This window comes from Eupeodes corollae, chromosome 3 (assembly GCF_945859685.1).
Source record: "Eupeodes corollae chromosome 3, idEupCoro1.1, whole genome shotgun sequence".
Classification (NCBI taxonomy): Eukaryota; Metazoa; Arthropoda; class Insecta; order Diptera; family Syrphidae; genus Eupeodes; species Eupeodes corollae.
In genome coordinates, this window is record NC_079149.1 from 72980985 (window position 1) to 73002649 (window position 21665).

Genomic DNA, 21665 nt, shown 5'->3' on the forward strand with positions numbered 1-21665 from the left:
ATCATCTCTAATAACTTTCTTAAGAACAAATGTATGTATACGGCTGTTAAAAAAAACATATTTAAATAGTAATAACCTTATGATGCTGAAAATAGTTGTTTGCAAATAAAATCAAACAGTAAAAGGAAATTTAAATGTAATTGGCAAGGCATAGGGTAAACCATGCCTTCCAGTGGTGTTGGATTCAATCGCTGCTTGTGCAATGTGCATTCTTAAAGTGTTTTTTACGGGTTGCTGCCTCTTAGCGAGGAATTTACAAATCCACCTCGAGTAATAGTTGTCATAAATAGCGTTTTCTCAAATTAGCCGTTTGGATTAGGCATAAAAGCTGTAGCTCTCCACCATCCCTGACATGATTCGCACACAGGAATTTTTGAGATTTCTAAGTCACTATAGGCCCTGGTTCTCAACGGACTGTTGTACCACCTAATTTTTTTTTTAGAATTTAGACGAAAATATTGGCTTGTCGTTTATAATAATTGTTTTGGCATTTTCATGCAATCAGTAGCGCACCACAACCACTAAATACCGAACCATAAATATTACTAAAGTATGAAGCTGTCCCGATTTAACTAAACTGTATTATCGACATTCATATCTGACATTCATGTTTATACTTCCAGATTCCACACTGCCGAAAAGGAGACAAATTGTGAACTTCAAGATTCTTAGTTATCTCAATCTATACTTAACCTAAGATGTTTACACACAATGCCAAAGAAGAGTTACAAAAATTGAGAGAGAATATTATCATCAAGAGAGAAATTCACCTGGGATTGGATAACCAAAATGGAATATTGGAAGATTTAGGTTTACAAAACAGTCCAATTGAATCGTTGTACATTATATTCACCAATTGAAAACTCTGACACATACTTCCAGTTTTATAAAGGCGTGGTTAAAGGTACCATCACGTTCATATCCAGCCTGGGATTTGTTGCCTTTAGGGAGTTTGCGTTAGCAGAACTCTCTGTCTCTTTCGAACAATATATGATGTGTAGGTGTTAGAAAAGTTTTAACTCAATGGTAATGGTATTGTCATTTTGTTTTATAAAGGCAACCAACCGTATACGAAACGGAAGAAGTGCCGTAAGATCGGTCTACCAACAACAATTTAGACGAACACGCTTATGTTGTACTTGTTTGCCTTTTGACAGTTGTTGAATTTGAATCTATGCTCTTCTAATGGGAATAGTGCGAGTGAGTCGAATTCAAAACCATGCATTCCCATTTCGATAACTGAAGTCTCTTTCACACAAATAAAACCAAAAGAGGGTTGATTATTGATAACTACCACCATCACCTAACCATACCATAATACCGGTCGTCGTCAATGTTGGTTCGCAACTATATTGCTTGCCTCTGCTTACTTTTTATTTTCACTGACTCGCAGCTCTAGAGTACGTACTACAGCATCGCATTTCTGCTGTTGGTCGGGATTGGGAAAAGAGCAAAACTACGACAGGATAGTGTCGACTGTCGTTGTCGATGGCTTTAATCTACCCATGCAAAACGAAGGTGGTTCGGTCGGTTGTGTCATAACGCAGCAGCAGGGATTCAGTTGGGGTTTAACAGTCACTCGGGACGAACATTTTTAGTGGCAGGCCTCGGCGTTTCGACACAGTGGTAGTGAGAGTGCGCTTCAAGACTAGATAATATTATAACCCTTTGCGTCTTGGTGTGTTTTTTTCTTATAACGCGTGCTATGCTTTAATATATTAACGTTATTTCCAATTCTCAGCGGTGCCGATTGTAAAAGAAAATATACTTTTGAAACGTCAAAATTAGTCCATTGATGACAGATTAGATAGTTTGTTTTAAACAAGTTCTGTCAAGTGTGTAGATCATTTTTACATTTTAACATAAGTATCAAGTTGGACTAATAAATACACAACAGTTTGTGACCAAGAAGGTACAATAAAAATTTTTGTGAGGGAAATAAGAAGTGTTTCAAGCTGCGTTCCGACGAACCGGTGCCGGGCTTCAGCTCGGCTTCGCCATGGCCTACTCTGGAACTAGAATGGGGGCGCAAGCTCTATCCAACAACGGGACCGCGATCGGCCAGCGGTTTGATGTTTGGTTTGCCTCCTTCAGGCACCGACCTAAATCAGCCCAGAGGTCCGATGACTTCACTAAAAGAAGAGCCATTAAGTGCTCGTGCTTGGATGCAGCCAGTAGATCAAACCAAGTAAGTTATTTTAAGCATTAATCTGTATAAATTATAGGTTCCTTAAAATCCCGAAATTGAAAATAAAACGATAATGCTTACCAATAATGAGCTTTTGGTCAAACTCTTTTAAAATTAAAATATACCCTCCTAGTCCTACTCGAATATTCAGAAGAACATCAGAAGGTTTTTTACAGAAGCTGCCTATATGATGCCTATCCTCTCCCAACCCAAACTTCAAGTCACACAGCATTACTGTTATTCTCTGAAATTTCTGGAGTGCGTTTCGCAAATAACATATTCATTACACGCAATACTACGCGTGAGACTTGGTGCTTAAGAATTCTCTTTAAAGCATTTTCTCTTTTCTTTTTATTTTTTCTATAAGAAGAAGGAAGAAGATTTGAGATACCTACCTTTAATATAAACAAAATTAAGAAATGCGCAGGGATACACAAGAAGCTTTTTTAGTTTTGTTTTGAGATATGTTCGGAAAAGAAACACACCAGTTTGTAGCATCGGTCGGGAGAATGGTGGGTTGTGTTCGTACAAATAAATCTTTGAGGTTCGTAGGATCAATTTAATTTAATTTGACCAAACAGTACAGGAGTTCCTACACACATTTTCACAACGTTTTATTTTCTCAAGCAACATTAAAGAAATGTTGTTTAGAAAATCAAAAAAATACCCTAATTGCAAATTAAGATATTATCAACAAAGTGTTAAGTTTTATAATCTAATAATTACTGCTATACACAAAGGTATATGTGCAATAGACTATTTGGAATTGTGTTCTAAAGTGAATAAAATGTAACGTAAGGCATCATGTAAATATGTAGGTATATAACCTACCCGATTACTAAAGATGTTCTATAATCGGTACATACTAATGCGTGGGAACATAAACTTATCAGGAATATATGTATAAATAGTTTTATTGTAAAAAATGTACCTACCTACTTTAATTTTAGCAAAAATAAAACATAAACTATTGGTAGATATTTATTTAAAAATAGAAAAGAATTTATATTTTAAACATCGATCTTGAAAAATATATACGAAACCAGCATAATATATATGTATACCTACATATATTTAGAATATTTTTTATTTTTAAAACAGTGAAATATTTCAAGTTATCTACTTATATACACATGAACTTAACTAAGAATACAAATCTTAAAGTATCAGTTATAACATGTTGTTCTTTAATGATGCAAACAGAAACTCCTGTACATCTAAATATTCTAACTGTTAGATAATGAGTCCGACTACAAACATATTCAGTTTATTTTTAATGATGTAAATAAGGAACCCAAAATATATTATAAAATAAATGTTAATGGCTTGATATTTAAAATAACTAAAATCCAAATAACTTAGCGCCGGATTTGCAGTCAAAAATGTCCTTAAAAATAAGTCTCTATGTGGTGTTTGTTGAAAAAAAAAAGACACAAGAAAAGAGAATCGGACATAACAAAAACGATTTCATTTAAAATTAAACAAATTTTCAGCGGCGAAATATAACGTACATACATATATACAACATTTTATCATAAAAAGGATACTTTAAAATACTAGCATATCTTTCATTAAAACTGAACTATATAGGGGCTTAGTTGATAAAATCAGTTTCCAGTGCTGTGGATACAAATTACACTTTACGCAAAACAATAAATGTTCACTAAGTTAGCTAATTTGTTTTATTTTGTGTCACTGTGTTTTATTTAATTTTAAAAAAAAGTTTCCGACACCTTACCACTAAGATCCATACTTCTCGAGATATTCATCGTTGAAAGTTGAATAGCATTTAGTTTGCATGCATTTTCTAACCAAATTTTATAAAATATCGTAGGTAAACTTGAAAGACTATTAATATAAGTAATATTCTCTATTATTAGGAGATTTTTGTAAAAAACTTATTTTGCTATAAGATTTGTTGAACATTTTTTGAGGTCGTCTTGTCTTATTCGAGATAATAGCAGAAAACAAGCATTTTATAAAAAAAAAGGTTAAGGATAAACTGCTATATACGCACTTCACTTGTATTAGTTTTAATTGAAAAAATGGATGAAATTATACTATATAATATAAAGAAAAAAGATCCAAGTTTACGAGTAGAGTAGAGGAGAATTTTCAATTGGTAGCCTAATTGTAAGATTATCCCTTCCTGTTTTGAAATTCAATCAACACAAACTGATTATGATTATATGGACATATCCCAACAAATTCTAAGCAATGGTTGATTTTCAAGTTACCAGCAAGGCCATGGAACCATCTTGAATCAGCTTGCAATTCGTTGAGGATATATTTTCACTTCATCAGCTAAAGAATTTTAAAGTAAAAATAAATAAAATAAATAAGAATAGACCAAGGTGGCTCTCCAATAGCTCACCAGAGTTAAATAAACGGACTAAGATCATACTTTTTTAAATGCTTTGTTAAAATCTGTACTTTTTCTGATGTTGTAAAAAATACTGTTAATCCATGTAAATTATTATTTAAACAAAAAAGAACATTACTGATACGAAATTTAAATAGCTTATAGGAAAAGAGTAAATACCTTTATGTTAAGGACCTCCCAAAGGAAGTTAATGTTTTGTTTCAGAACAAATGTATCTATAGGTATAGGTACAAAATATGATCTTACAATATGATTAAATTATTAGAAAAATTTAAAAATACTGTTTCCAAGTTCATTAATTAATGTTTTAGTTTATTTCTGAAAACCATCATATTGAAGTTTTGAAGGGTACCAATAAGAAGTAATGATGTTTGCGTTATATTCTGGCTTGTTTTTAAATTTTGTAAGATATTTCGATGAATTGAAGACATCCTTTGGTAGGTTTGGAATGTTGTGTAACCGCTTACAAACAAAATTCATATAAAACAAATCAATCATGATTATGATTAAAAATTAATATCTTTGCACTATTACAGCAAGATTTCAAGATTTTCAAAACAAGAAAAAAACTAGCATTCCTATTGCTAATTTGTAAAAATGTAAGTAATAGTTTCAAAAGTTTACCCTATACAAATTTCTTAGATTAATTCAAGAACTGTAAAAATAGAACATTTATTTTTGATATACCTACCGTGCAGTGTTACCGCTGGGATTTTTGAAAAGGTCGCAAAACAGGGTCAAATGAAAAAAAATCGCGTTTAGATTTTAAGACATAGGTGCTTACTGTTTCATTCGAGTGCGGAATATTCTTATTACATGACGTAGTTTTCCTAAACACGTATTTTTTTCTAAACACACACAATTATTTCCAGGGCTGTAATAACTATTTTTTTTTCTTTATAAATACGAGTGGTACATTTTTTAAATATATTTTGTAAAAACGTATCTATCCATTTTATAAAAAAGACAAACAATATCGAAAATGAGCTGCCAACAAATGAACGCCGGCCGAAACACAAAAGATAACAAAATATTAGGTAAATCTTGACAGAGATCATTTTTTTAATTCATGAATTTATTCAAATTTCACCACAGTCGAACAAACACATAGAAATTATTGGAAAACTTTGTTAAAGAGGAACGGAGTGGTGAAATAACCAAAATTACTCATACCAACTTAAAATTGTTAACTATTAACTACATTTATATGCAGAGTCGAAAGGTTGAAATTAATTTTTATGCCAGAATAGCAAGATTTCGATTGTAAGCGAACGTGATCGAGTCGACCCAAACAATTTCAACTTCATTCCATTTTACAGATTGAAATTGTGTGTGACAGTGCTAGTTATGTTGTATGAATTAAGAAAATAACTTATCTTTTCAATGCATTTTTTAAAAACGGTCAAAATAGAACATTTTTTAAAAAGTCGTATCATGGTCTCATGAGGCACAAAATAGGGTCAGAATTTGAGTTAAGTTGCATAGCGGTAACACTGCTACCGTGTACTAGTACATTTTAATATGTTTGGGGGCTCAAATGAAGAATATTCTCCTCTGTGGGCATATTGTTGGGAATTTAATTTTTAGAATAATAAAATAATTAAATAATTATTTAATTACCAAATAATATGAATAACACTTTCCGATTAAAATTCAAATTTGATTTGCCTACCACTTGTATGTGTACTGTACATGTTAAGAAAAAATGCGTGTTTTATTAGAGAACAAATTCTCGTGATCAGGAAAATAATAATCAAAAATTTGGCATAGTTCATGCTACATTTTAGGGAAGACTTTGAATTTAACTGGGTCAATTATTTCAATAATAAAACGAAGATAATATTAAGCAAAAAACATATGAATAACTATGGGTACTTGTTTTAAAGAAATTATTTAATAATAGTTATTTAACTAATGTAAAAAAAACTAATGCTTCAATAGCATTTTACGATTATGACATGCAACTGCCTTAAATAAAACTCTTTAATACTCTACGAGCATATTTATGAATATGAAGTACTCATACCTTTGTACTTAAATATTCGAACTCATTTTTAATAAAATTAAAGTAAATAAGTAGAGGTACGCAGTTCGATAAGAAATTGAATATGTTGCAAAAATAAACTCACGTATTGATTAAATTGGGTGGGTAGTTCATACAGGTAAGTTCAATAAACTAACACTTGGCCATTTTTTAATAAATGAATACCTGATTCTTAACTTATTACTTTTGTTAGTCTATAATCAAACTTTAATGGAACAAAATTGAAACCCACTTTTAATTTTCTAATTGATTTCAAAATGACAAAGAATAAAAACAAAATGAAAAAAGTAAACACGGCAATTAACATTTTTATAATAAAAAGGGTTCAAGAAGCGGATACGTATCTTGCCAGATACTGATATTTGCGTGATGTTGTTCCTCGCGTGTCCCAGACGTTTTGTCATTTGCTGAAGTACAAAATATATTTACTCTAAACCAAAATTATATTTTGTATAGAAAGGTATCTATAAACGTATTGTTATGCATAGCTACATATTTTTTCGCTGAATTGAAAATTTGTAGATGCGACATAGATATCTTGATTACATTTTTAGTCAATTTAATTAAAGTTTTACTAAAGTGGGGGCAACGTATTCGAGACAATCTAATAAATTAAATTGACGTTACCTACATACAATGATTATACAATATACCATAAACTGACTTTTTATAGAAATAATGTACTTAAGAACCGGTATTGATCACCTTTTGTTTGCTGATACAGATGTCGTAAAATAGATGTGGTAAGGCAATCGAGGTTCTATTTGTATATTTATAATAGCTTGGTTAGGTGTTGTTTATTGGGAAAGTTGAAGATTTATGTTATCATAATGATTAATATGTTGCAATGCATATAAAGTTTAAAACAATGGATTATAAGGTACCTCTTTCTGCTTAAACATGTGATGTTTTAATATAACATGTATGTATGGTTGGTTAGGTATGTAGAGTAGGTTTGGGCAGACAATGAAGTTCATAATGTATGCTTTTATGTTTTTAATGCAACTGCTTAGGGCGATAACAGTTAGGAATTGTCTATATATTTATGTTTAGTAATTTACTACTTTTCACAGAATAAAGCCTCTATTTCGTTTAATTTACTGTTATTTTACAAAAACAGTGAGCCTGACACATCTCTTTGAACTGATTTTGGTACTTTTTAACAAAAATGGTACAATATGCATGATAGAGGTTTTGGGTCGTTTTCAATACATTTATTTATTTAAATACACACTGACTTCAAAATAAGAACTTAATTGAAATTGAATTATTATACAGAGAAGAACTTAGGATTCTTACAAAAAGACTTTTATATAACATTTTTATTTACAAATAGCATGCTCTTTTATGCTTACCTGTGGTTAAAAACTGTATGTTCTGTTTCCTTAAAACTTTTATAACTCTTATTAAATACAAAACTAACAATGGTTTATTTAAAATAAAAATAATAGTAAAGTAATAAAATTAAACATCAGAAAGTATTCCACATGAGTTTTTCTTCTGGTTTCAACCAACATTCCAGACTCTCACTGCAATTATTCGCACACAGAAATGGTTGAGAGTTGTAAGTCACTAGGCCGTGGTTCTCTACGAACTGTTGCACCACCTAATTTATTTATTTAATATATTTGCATAACATGTGAGTGAAATTGAAAAAAAAAAAAATAATAATAATAATAATAATAATAATATAATATTGTGTAGGTAATGGCGCGCTTTTGAAATGTCCAGTTTTTTATGACTTTAGCGCATAAATCAGGCTGGACTTGACCGATGACATTGATAACTTTGCCTGTGAGGGCGGAGGTGGTTTCCGGCTTATTCACGCCTCCAGCCCAAAATCCAAACCTAACAATACTTTTTTTTTTGGATGCATTGTTACCTCGTAAATCTCGGGTGTCCCATTCATCCAAAAACAGGTTTCATCGCTAATGATGATTTTACGACAAAAATTGGAATTAAATTTCAATTAGCGATGTACGGTGATCATCCGTTCATTATTATAATGAACAGTTCATTATTTGAAGAAAGTGTTCATTATGAATTATTGTGTGTCGGAAAACATAAAAATGTTCATTATTTTAGAAATTGCTAATTATTTGTTTATTGTTTTATAACTTTTTTCTTTAAGGAAAGCCTAAGCATGGAAACAAATAAATGTTTAATGAAAACGTAACCTTATATTATAATTCGTAGTCTTTCTTTTTCGGAACACTTCGTACACTCCTAATTACAAAAATCAGATCACATTATACATCCTTACATACAGGGGTAGTTAAACTTATACTCTTACACTTGCGCACAGGATCACCACTGAAAATTAATTTTTCCATTGAGTTTTACTGACCATGACAATGGTAAAAATAACTTTCAGTGAATGTGAATGAAACTCATCTTTTTTGCATTTACACTAGTTGATTCCAAAAGTAATTTTGAATGTACTGTTTCGACTCTGGAATTATTGCATTGTCAAAAAACCTGCACTCCAAAAATAAATGAAGAGCAAGGATTATACTCTTTCCTGGGACAAAATGGAGTTAAGTTTAATGTAGAGTAAGTTCGGCAAATATGGCCCACCCTTAACATTTTTTTAAATAAAACCATACATTTATGTCGAATTCATTTATTTTTTTTTTTAAAGGTCTAACAAAACAATTTTAATCCGGTTTTAAAAAACTTAAACTAAAAAAAAAACATAACAAAATGTTAAAAACAAAAACTTAAAGGAACTTCATAAATCAAATACAAACAAATTGTGGCCAATATGGCCCACATGGTGTTTAATATGGCCCAGGGTGGGCCATATTTAAAGCAATATTTTTTGAGTAACTTTAACAGCAAAATTCGCATATAAATTTCATTTTTTCATTTCCTGAACAATCTTCATGTGCCCACATTGTACACACAACACATTGTACCCAAGTTTCGCCTCCCTTATCTTCCGAGAATAAGCTCAAGCAATATAGCGATTAGCATCTTCCTGGTTACTTCTATCGGGATTTGGATCGGAACCACCGTCTGGAATAAAGTTACTTTCATTGCTTTCTGATGAAGAAGACTTTTTTCGAACTCGTTTCGTTTTGATCTGTATGATTTCTTTGCCTCTCAAACTCAGATTCTTAAAAACCTTCTGAAATTAAAGTTCAAGATCCATTAAAATTATAACATTAAGGTCGTAATAATATTACTACCTTCTTCTTTAGTTTCTTTTCCTTTCCATCCTTTAACTGAATTGATTCTTCCAGAGACAATTTGTAAGGTGACGAAGTAATTATCTCCGATTTTCCTCGTTTTCGACCACGATTCGAAGTTTTTTTAAATCGGACAGGAATAGGGGAAATTTCATGTGGAGTATAAAAGGTAGTTGATGGTTTTGAAGAAATATTTCCTGAGGTTTGCGATTCCGGTTCATCTGTAGGTTTTGGTCTGGATTTCATTATTTCTGAGATAGATCTTATTCCAGCTGAAGTTGATGGCTCCATCTGAATCTCACCCTCAATATGACATGGTTTGTTAGGCGCAGGATTGTTTACATTAGGTTGAGATTCTGTTATATCAATTTCTTCAGATGCCAAAAAATCTTGGTCTTGAAAGACATTTCTATTAAATGGGCATATTCCTGTCGACAAAAAACCATTAAATGCGATCTCTCCAGTTTGACTCTTAAGGAAGGCTCGACCGAATAGCTCAACTATGTCGAATTGTGTTAAGGCTTTTGTGTTATTTATAACCCATCGTCGAATTTCCTCAGTCAAGTACTTTTTTAAGGGTCCCATAAAGGTCTTGTCAAGCGGCTGTATTTTATGGCTTGAATGCGGAGGAATCGATAGAATGTGCACATGATTTGTTCTTGCAAGGTCCACAATCTCTATGTTCCTGGTATGACTTGCATGCCCATCCATTATAAGCAGCACCGGTGATGATGAGGATGGTTTGACAGATTCCAAAAAGTGTTTGAACCATCTAGTAAATAAGCTAGTTTGCACCCATCCGGATGGATGATTTGCATATATGGAGCCTGGTGGCGCACCTTTCATTAACTGGGGATTATTTCTTTTCCTCGGAAAGATAAACATAGGAGGAACAAATGAACCTCCTGCACTCATGCACAATATTGAAGTTATTAAAGAACCTCTTTCAGCTGAAGTTAATGCTCCAACTTGTTTTCGACCCTTCAACGCAAGTACTTTTGGCATTTTTGATGGTACAACAGAAATGCCCGTTTCATCCACGTTATATATATTATTTGGAGCGAAATGGTACTTGTTCAAAAGCAATTCCAGGTTGTCGAAAAAAATGGCCACGTTTTCCTTCGAAAATCCGGAAGCTCTCGCTAAGGATGTTCCAGTCGGCTGACGGAACGACAATGATGGATGGCGTCGAAGGAACAAACGAAGCCAGTCCCTGCCTGCAACTTCTTTGGCAATAGAAAATGGATTTGGAATCCTGTTCTTAATGGCAAGCTGGAAAGCTAACGACCTTATGTCATTGCTTGTTAGGCCAAAAAGTTTTTTTTCCATTTCCAAGCAGTAATCCACTAGGGACTCTTCCAATTCAGGTGGAAAAATAGGCTTTCTTCCTAGTTTGGCACTGACCACTTCTTCTAACTGTATTTCTTTTTTTGCCGCCAATCGTCTCAGTGTGGTTCTCGGAACATTATAAGTTTTGGACGCCTTCAAATAACCCATTGTTTTCTTTTTTATTGCCGATATGGCTTCCATCATGTCTTCCTTCCGCCAAGTCTTCCGTGGTTTTGGACTTTGTTTAGACATTTTAACCTTCAAAATAAAAAAATAAAACAAAATTAAATGCAATCGATAAAACGTGTCAAATATGGTCTACTGGCCATATTACCAACACATGGGGTAGGCCATATTAACCACACTGTGATTTTTTAACTAAATTTAATTTTCCACAAACTTTACAAACTTTTTTTTAAATCATGATATCACACATGTTAAACAAATATTAAACACAATTTAATTTAAAAAAGAAGTTACCAATTTAACTTAAAATTTAATGTTAAAACACTTAAGAAAACTTACCAAAAAATTACAAACAAAGTAAAAAAAACAATGTACCCCGTATATATTTCAAAACCGTCGCGCCACATTAACCACGAAAGACTGAGGCTAAACCGGTTAGAACGTGTTAGTAATGCAACATTTTTTTTTTCGCTCTGGCTTCCGGTTTGGGAAACCCCGTTATAGGCCATATTACCCACGTAGGCCACATTTGCCGCACTTACTCTATAAATGAAAAAGAGAAATAATATTTCATTTAATAACATGTTTTCGAGAAGTTCTCAAGTGTAAAAGGTTATGTTTCTTCGGAAATTTTTTTTGAATGGTAGGAGAGCCAAATAAGTGCTGGAGATGGGTGGGTCAAAAATTTCAAGTTTTTCAATAAAAAAAATGATATGAAAAAATTTCAAAAATCGTAGAGGTTTGTTTATGCCTTCCTGAGTCTAATGCCTCTACAGAGAGAGTTTCCTCAACTATGAATTAAATTGCATCGAATTTAAGATTTGTTTAAAAGGAAAGTCAGAAATAATTACATAAAAATGATTCTTCCGAAAAGTACTTATTTTAATATTTTTTTGCAATATTAATACATTCGATGTCAGAATTGTTTGACTAGCAAATATGATATAAAAGAGTTTAAGGTTTTTTTTCGTGAATAATTTAGAGACTGAAAGAATCTGTGTTATTTTTATGTTTGCTTTGTTTATTATCGATGAAAGTTCCTTTTATGTTTATTTTATAAATATACCTAATTATCTTATAGTAATTAATTCATTTATGTTATACTATATTTATTTACTATAATGAATATTTTATAATTTAATTTTTGTGATATACCACGCACGCTGCGTATATTATAAAAGTACATACCTTCTAATTTGCTCGTTTAAAATAAAACAGGTTATATAAAAACTCCTTCTGGACATTTATAATCAGATTGTACCTTTCGGAGCGTTAAATATGAAAGTTGTATTGGGTCGACTCAAAAATAGAAACCGCAAAATAATTCCTAATTTGCCCAATAGTTATGTTTTGTCTCACACTCTTTCTCATTTCTATTAATGATCTCTTGTCTGCAATACTCTTAGCTTGTTGTATTATCAGTTTCATGTCCCTCTTCCTCAGATGTTGGCCTACAATGACAAAATATGCTTAGCTCGTTAAATTCTGACCTAAACAGCATTGTACAACGGGGAATAAGGAACAGACTGTTAAGCCCCTTATACTTAAGGCCCTTGGAACACATTCAAAAAAGAGCTTTTCATATGAGCGACAATAACATCATTAAATCAATTACGTCACTTGAACATCATCGTAAAGTTTCTTGTCTCACTTTGAGCGGAATTTTGAAATACTGAGATTCGTTTTTTAGCCGTACTACTCGCATGTGGAATGCCTTCGCCTTATCTTTCAATGTCATACAAAAGGTATCTTAAACTCTTTGAGTGTGATCTAATTTTAAAAACAAATAACTGCTATTTCCGATATTAACAATTAAAAAATATGTGCAGTGCAAATGTTGTAGTTCCTGCCATTCACTTTCAGGTTGCAACCTGTTTTATTTTTAACTTTTATTCAATCTTTATTTTTGTAAAACTATGTGAAAAAAAGAGGCTGGGATGCGAACCACACTGATAACTTCAAATATCGTCTGTAGGTTTGCCTTGCTTAAAAGTTTGTCTATATGTACTCGTATCAATTTTTACCAAATATACGTACTATTTTTTGTAGATTTTATTTTTTATGAAAAAAACGGACTGTTGGATTTGTATTTATTACTGAATATCGAAAACAATATTTTCTGTGAAATAAAATAAGTTTGAAACCAATATTTTTAATTTTTGAAAAGAGTCGAAAGTAAATTTATTTATTTTAGTATTTTTTTTAGAGTTTTTTTTTGAAAAACTGTCAAGTTGATTTTTTCAAAATTTTATCGAATGTTGAAAACAATATTTCTTATAAGATAAAATTAATCTGGAACCAACATTTCAAATGCTTAAAAAGGTATTTGAGTCGAAAATCAATTTTTACCAACTTTTATGCATTTTTTTAGGTTTTTATTTTTTGTAATAAAACTGTCAATTTGATTTTTCTCGACATTTTTAAGAATGTTGAAAACAATATTTCTTATAAGATAAAATAAGTTTGAAGCCTAAATTTCAAGTTTTTGAAAAGATATTTGAATCGATATTAAATTTTTAACAACTTTCAGTAATGTTTTTTTTAGATTTTTATTTTTTATAAAAAAACTGTGAATTCGTTTTTTCTCAAAATTTTATCAGATGTCAAAAATATTAGTTTTCGTTGCACAAAATTGTTTTGGAGATGAAATCATATTTAAGTCGTAAAAATTTGGAGGTGACACATTTTTTTCAAAAAATAAATAGGTTTTTTTTTTTTAAATATACTTCTTTGATATTACGTTACAATATATTATATAAAATTTAATTTAAGTCTCTAGCGTTTTTGGTTCGTAAAATATTTAGTGTTAACCAAAATGTTTTTTGTTTTTTGAGAACCCTCTCTGCATCTTTCTGCCTTATTATCTGTATAACAAAATTTATTTGAAATCGATATCTCTTCTGGTTCTTGAGCTATGGACGACGAAAAAAACGTCGCGAACGTACGGACATACGGACGTACGAACGTACGTACACACGCACGCACAGACATCTTTCTAAAAATCTTTTATTTCGACTCTAAGCACCTTGAAACGTCGAGAAATGTCAAAATTTGATAAATTGGAAAAAGATATAATAGATAGCAGAGTGGCCCTTACTTCAAAAGATTTGGCTTATTCGTTTCTATATCTTCCGCACACACTATTTTCCTTCACACTTCAAAGGCTATAACATTCATCCAAAAGGTCTATTATTCGTTGTAAACAAAACATATTTAAAGCCTTTTTTACTCGTAAGAGGTCGATAATGTGTTCTGATACTAACTTACAAAATAGCAACATACCAAGTAGACAAAAAATAATAATACTCTCACAAAAGTCTTAAATCAATGCTAAGCAGTAGTATGTTGAAGCTTGAATATTTTTTTAAATATGTTTTAGTATGACGTCATATTTTCTTAAGTAGCATTAAAATGACACTAATAATAAATTAATGTTCCGTGACCATTTTTATAAATAAATTTAGTCCCATGTTTGGGTCCTTGATTTTTTATATCAAGATTTGACGACTCCCGTTTCTTTAAGTTTGTTAGAAAAGAATTTTACTAATATAATTATTTGTTTACAAATAAATTTGTTCTTACTCGTCGTTCAATCTTCATATAAAAACTAATTGAACCAAATTTTCAATTAGGGATCTATAGTTTACCTCTAAAATAATGTAATGTATGTACATTCTTGAAACACGCCACTGCTTTATTCATATAACAATATGAGTGTATCTGCATAGGTAGGTACATCATTCCAATAATCTAGCCATTCTAAAGAGGAATATTTCGTCTTTTTTGGCGTTTAACCATTATTCTTTCGGTGATGCTTGTTAAATTTGATAAAAGTTGATTGTTATTACATGCAGAAGCAGACCAACGTAGTTTGTTTCTGTAGCCATATGACGGTCTATTGGTGGAAATTCACACCCACAAGGATCACGACCATTCTTGATATCACCCCAATTAAATGATTCTCTATGGCATAGAAGGAGGCACTTGAAAGGTTATGGTCTGTTGTCGATGACTGAGCAGAGCATACCAGTGCTATACCCTTTCGCGTTCTGTTTTTTCTTTCAGTGGCATTTTTAAAAACTATTTTCAGTACACAATTCAACAAAAAATTATCGTTATTATTTGTGTTTTCCAGTCATTTTTTTTGTAAATTCACATACGAGAATAGATACGTAGATATATCGAAGACAATAGCATGCGGTTATAGACCATGATACAGCGATGATTTCGATTGCATGCATCCGAAATTACTATGAAAAATGTTTTAAATGGAACGAGACTGAGACTGTAAGGCAATTTGTTTGGCATCAGATGTACTGTCTATTTCGAGTTGTTTTTATCCTTTGTTTGTTTGTATGTATATTCTGACCTTAATACTAACAGAAATAGTCACTAAGAAATTAAGTTTGAACATTTTGTGCAACAACTAGAAACCTTATATTTGGGGTGTCTCAAGTTCCATATGGAATAGCCTCAACAGCATATTTTAAAAGGTCACTCGGTCCCCAAATGATTTTTGATTTTAAACAACTTGTAATTGAGCAAACAAATTCTAGTAAACTAAAATTATGAAATTTTTATTTTTTCTTAAAACTAATAAATACTTAGAATGTTACATCAAAATCAATTTTGTATCATAAGTATCGTGACAAAAAAATGTATGACTTGATATGTTGCATGTATATTTAAAAAAATTAAACATTCTAAAAAAGAATGAATTTTACCACAAATAAGCTTGAATCGGAAATTAAATAAAAACCAAAATATTGAAAGACTTTTATTGACCTCGTTTTCATTTATTTATTGACTCGAAATCACTACAGAAAATCTACCAGAATAAATACATATTATGTAAATCGTTTTTTTTCTGATTTTAAATAGGACCATGTCAGCACGTTCATTGCTATGTTTGGCCCTATTAAACAGCTTCTTGAATTTTTTCTAAGGATACTAAGTTTATTTGACCAACATTCGGGGTTGAATTTTCGTTTTCCTTTAGAAATGATTTGAATGGTAGAGGTCAATTTATTAACATGGAATTCAAGTGCTCAAATTTTTTTAAAAAGTTGTTCTCTTACTCAGCATATAAAATGGCCAAATAGATTTGTAGGTTTGTATTTTCAATTTCATACATAATTTGCAAGGTTATCATTCTGATGTGGTATTGAGTAATTATCCGGTAATAACCCAAGTGCTCCTTAATAAAATCCTCTGATTCTTTATTTTCAATTGAGAGTGATAATTGTACCTCTGTTGAGATGTAGGTTAGGTAATAAGAGCACGATTATTTTAACAGTATCAAATCAGCAGGATTAGAACGGTCATGTTGGGTGTACAATTTTTTTTGAAGAATTGCCAACAACAATTCTATAGGGAAGGCTTGCTCATTTTTTCAATAGGAATTGGCCGATTTATTTAGGAGTTGCTGAATTTTGCATTCTGGGAAGACTAGACGTTCTTCTATCCCTTGTCAGCAGGTTCGGGTTAAGGCTGATTTGAGTCCTTCAGACTGCAATATGCTTCTGCGTTGCGATCAACATGATCTTCTCCTTTACGTTCCATATTGGCTGTATAAATAGATTGATATCACTGTTTTTTAGTTTTCTTGGTTGTTTATATAAAGATGCATTGCCTCTTATTCTGTGTAAGTTCTTACGAAGAGGTGACATCACAAACAGAAGAACAACCCATAATTCTATTCCTTATTTGGTTGTCTACGATTCGATTTACATTCATCAATGTTTTAACAAATTCTTAACATGTAGTTGATTTTGCTATACAAATAATCAAACTACCTACAAATTTTATCCTTTGGACCTGCTCTCATCAAACCAATGAAACAACATCAATAGGTACTAAAATATCATACTCATCTAAAACTATTAAGTTTTTTGAAGTATTTGAAATAAATGATAGATATTTATAGTGCTTAGTTTTTGCTAAGAATTTAATTTGTACATGTTTATTTATCATATAAAGATCACAGCTGGACCATCATTTTTATTTTTAACAAATACAGGAATTTCAAAAGCAGGATTTTATAAAGAAATATGTTCAATGGCACCTGTATTTACTGTGCGTCTATCCTTAAAAATATATCAATATATATTGATATATTTTTAACATTATATTTATACTTGGACTTTAAGAAGTGTATGTTATATATTTAATTTTTTAAAGAAATAGGTGCGAAGTTAAAGTTATTCAGTTAATATCCATCTTACCTACAAAAATAAAACTAACAATTAGATATGAGAAAGATTATATCAGTTCCTAAAATCGAGTGAAATGAAATGGAAATTAAAATTTAAAATCAAGAGTAATTATTTTTAGGTTTCTATTATTCGGTCAATTGCATAACTTCTAGTTTATTTCGAAATCACTTTAAGTATGTATACAGTGACAACACAATTGTGTTGATTGTCATAATTTGTATAGCTTCATATGTTATTATGCGTTCTGTGCTTTTCAATAAAATAAATATAAAATATTAGTTTTTTCTTTTTTTAATGCTTTGTTCGTACCCTCAAGTTCATTTCTTACAAAGTTGAGGTTTATTTCTTTTAGAGTTAAACTGGTACTATTTTTAAAATATGTCTCTTTTGGAATTCCAAGCACATGAAAATCGCAAAGGTCGAAATGGAAAACACGGAAATTCACTTCATTTTAACTTTAAAAACACATGAAATTGATATATATGTACAAACAAAGAAGAACCTAAATGGTGTACTTTTCTTTTTGTACGAATGTGTTTTTTTGAACATATATGTATGTATATACGTACACAAACATTCAATCAAAACTATTAATAAGTAATTTTATTATGATAAGCTTTTACTATAATTATTTTTTTTTTAGCCTTGGTATCGGTCGAGCACACTTTGAGAAGCAACCTCCAAGCAATCTACGTAAGTCAAACTTTTTCCATTTTGTGATTGCTCTATACGATCGGGCCGGGCAACCAATAGAAATTGAAAGAACGGCTTTCATCGGTTTTATTGAAAAGGACTCTGAGTCTGATACGACGAAAACCAATAATGGCATCCAATATCGTCTTCAACTACTTTATGCAAATGGTAAATTCCTATAAATAATTGTTGGTATAATTAAATAATATATAAAATATCTTTTCTAGGTGCACGGCAGGAGCAGGATATTTTTGTTCGACTCATCGATTCAGTAACTAAACAGGTAAGGGATTTAAACAAACTACTGATATGTGTGAAAAAAGGGTGCAAATGGGCGTGATATTCTCAAATTCATTTTGTAAAAAGAACATAAGTCCCATAGAAAATCGATTGTCACACTTAATTAACTCCAGTGAGTTATAAGTCTTGGTTCGAACACAAAATAAAGTTGTCAGATAATCTGGGATAGAATTACAAAAGAAAAGAAAATGCACATTCTTTTAAAGGGGGTGTAAATAGATGTAAAAGTGGTTTTTCAATCTCCCTTTGTATAACTATGTATAGTTGTGAGTAGTACCAGTGGCAATAATATATAAAAACAACATATGTTCTTTTTTGAAGACATTTTCATGGATAATTAATTTCACCGTGTGTTATTATTGCTTTTAAATTGTAATTCAAAATTTAAGTATCATACAAAAAAGCCTTACTATAAACTTATACGTTTGAACATTTATATGGTATAAAGCTATCAATTTTTGTTTTAGAATATTGTACTTAGTGTTATGCAATGCAGACTACATAAATGTTAACTTCTTGACTGTTCATATTTCAATGTAGAATTTCAGAATTTTTGAAATTAGTCTGTCGAATTATTCCGACCAAAAATACACATCAATCTTCTTTGAACTAGAGCATTTATATCTCAAGGATTGTTAGAATGATATTGGCTTTGAGAGCTTCTTTCTTTCTTCAATTCACGTTTTCCAAAGACGCGTGAGTAGAGGTCGTTCAAATTAAACCAAACTAAAAATATTATTTTTTAGCCCAAAATCGTTGTCCAATTCAATCTGATGGGAAGTCTAAACTTCTAAGTGAAAAGGAAGATAGTGGTCAATTTTTGAGCCAATTGGGCCTTGCTAGTAAAGAATCCTAAATTTTTGCGGACAACACTTGTCAGGCTAATGCGTGAGACTGAAATTCTTTATTCTTTTTAAGAAAGTTATTGGTTTTGAAATAAAAATAAAGGTACTCAAGGTTCAGGCATTGTTAAACTTAGGTATAAACTTGACCTTAACTTCTTCTTCAGATTTTTACCAAGCTCGAACTAGTGACCTCAGAAATCAATTCTTAACAATTAGACTAATATTCTTAAATAAAGAGGTCTTTGAGAGCAGGTGAAACGAAATTCAAAAGTACTTAAACTTTGAACCGAAGGCTGCAAAGACGAAAGTGGAAACATCATAGTTTAATTGCAGTCAATGCTGATGATATTGAAGGACCACTTCCGCAGACTGTATAACGACAACGACGAACTTAATTCTGGTGTCACGAAATCAGTCAACTTAACATCGCTTGTAAAACCTTCTCTGCCGTTATATGTGAACGTCTTAAGCCCATCGTCAACAAGCTGATAGGTCCTTGTAAGTGTGGTTTTAGACCAGAAAAGTCCACAATCGATCAAATTACGGCAGTTCCAGAAAAAAAATACAAGTAGGTACATAAAATCGACACCCACCACCATTTTATCGATACCAAAGCGAACTGTATAGAGCCATGTCTAGTTTTGGCATCCTTTCCAAGCTCGTCCGTTTGTACAGGATGACCATGGAGAATTCACCATGCTCCATAAAGGTTGGAAACAACTTAACAGAACCTTTCGATGTCAAAAAAGGTTTTAGACAAGGTGATGCGCTGTCATGCGATTTTTTTAAAATCGTACTTAAAAGAATAGTGCAGAGCACCCACGTCAATGGTAGAGGCACTATCTTTAAAAAGTCTGTCCAATTACTAGCATATGCTGATGACATTGACATAATCGGAATAACTCAGCTTGATATCAATAGGGCTTTTGTGAGTATTGAAGGAGAGTATGCAAAAATAGGAGTGGCGGAGAAGATGGAAGGTCAAAGATGACGTCACGTGGAGTGCATGGAAACCAATGTTACAGCCTGGAAAGTCTTCGAATCCACACCCACAGGACAGCGCAGTAGAGGAAGACTGTAGATCAGGTGGATCGCACAAGTAGAAAGTGACCTCACACAACTTGGAGGCTCACCTCACCAAACTTAGAGACTCGGTCCCTAGCTAGATGGAGAAGTTTGTTGCGGGTGAGGCCGTAGTTTACACAGTAAGTAAGTGAAAACACTTTATTGCAAAATGAATCATATCCCCCATGACTTTGTTACTTTAGATACAAAGGAAAACATGAAATCAGTACTTATATTTATTTTGAATATTTGATTAAATTCATCGAACCTATGTAAATACGTATTTTTTTAATGATGCAATTAATAATTCCCAATGTTTATATTTACAGTTTTAAAAAATAATAAATAAATAAATACACGCAATAGACAAAATAAAAATTGATTAAAAAAAAAAACAAACTAGCTGCAGTAAGATCATTTTTGGATAGCAATACATATACAATACAAATAACACATTATTTGTTTATAAAATATATGCATGGTTAAAACCACAAATTACTTTTATGCGCTATGTTTGAGATTTTCGTTTATTAAAGTTATCCTTTCGGTAATAAGTAGTAACTAGTAAGTTGTCCTCTTTCTATAAAGTATTAAATAAATATAAAACATCATTTCTATATAAAAAATATATCTCTCCTCTTCATTTCTTGATATATATATATACAAAAAAAGAAGTTAAGTGAAGAGTTTCGGCCTACTGAGTTTAAAATGTTTAATAATACAATATAATTTTACTGCAATAAATTTTATCATTTTATAAATATGCTAAAGAAGTAAATTTCAAAAACTCAAAAAGCAAAACCTATTATGAAGCAACAGAAAATCTCCCCAATTCCGCATACAAGATGTAGGCTGTATTTTCTTAATTTGGCGTCAAAATTTGACACAAAAATTTTAATATTACGATAGTTTGATTTTCTTTTGCCCGTATTCCGATTCAACTAATCGGACTTCTTAGGTAAGGATAATATATCAACATTTTAAATTCTCTTTAAATTTTTGGTTATGTATGACCTCTATTGATTGACCTAACTTACAACGATTCGTTCGCTTAGTTAATCAAAAGAAAGTGTATGTAAATCACACTTAATGGGATTTTCTTACGGGATACAAGTATAATTATTTTTAAAATAATATTTAATTCAAAATTTAAATATTTATTTAAACAACCCGAGGTGATGCAACTTTGAAAATTATTGATGAAAATTTAACGCGATCTGTGTACT

The 21665-nt window shown here is 31.3% G+C and overlaps 1 protein-coding gene across 10 annotated transcripts in view; it reads left to right on the top strand.

The window, feature by feature from the left end:
* The first annotated feature begins 1376 nt into the window (after positions 1-1376).
* The window catches only part of LOC129951949 (transcription factor collier), a 73171-nt gene continuing 52882 nt past the window's right edge, over positions 1377-21665 (top strand). For 3 of the 10 annotated variants that reach the window (XM_056064319.1, XM_056064322.1, XM_056064324.1), the window contains exons 1-3: positions 1377-2188; positions 18180-18397; positions 18457-18512. In XM_056064319.1, the coding sequence (XP_055920294.1) occupies positions 2073-2188; positions 18180-18397; positions 18457-18512 (390 nt within the window). In that variant the 5' untranslated portion in view covers positions 1377-2072. Of the gene's footprint in view, positions 2189-2670; positions 2733-18179; positions 18398-18456; positions 18513-21665 lie in introns of those variants that run through there. The other 7 variants (XM_056064321.1, XM_056064320.1, XM_056064323.1 and 4 more) reach the window with 7 other exon arrangements.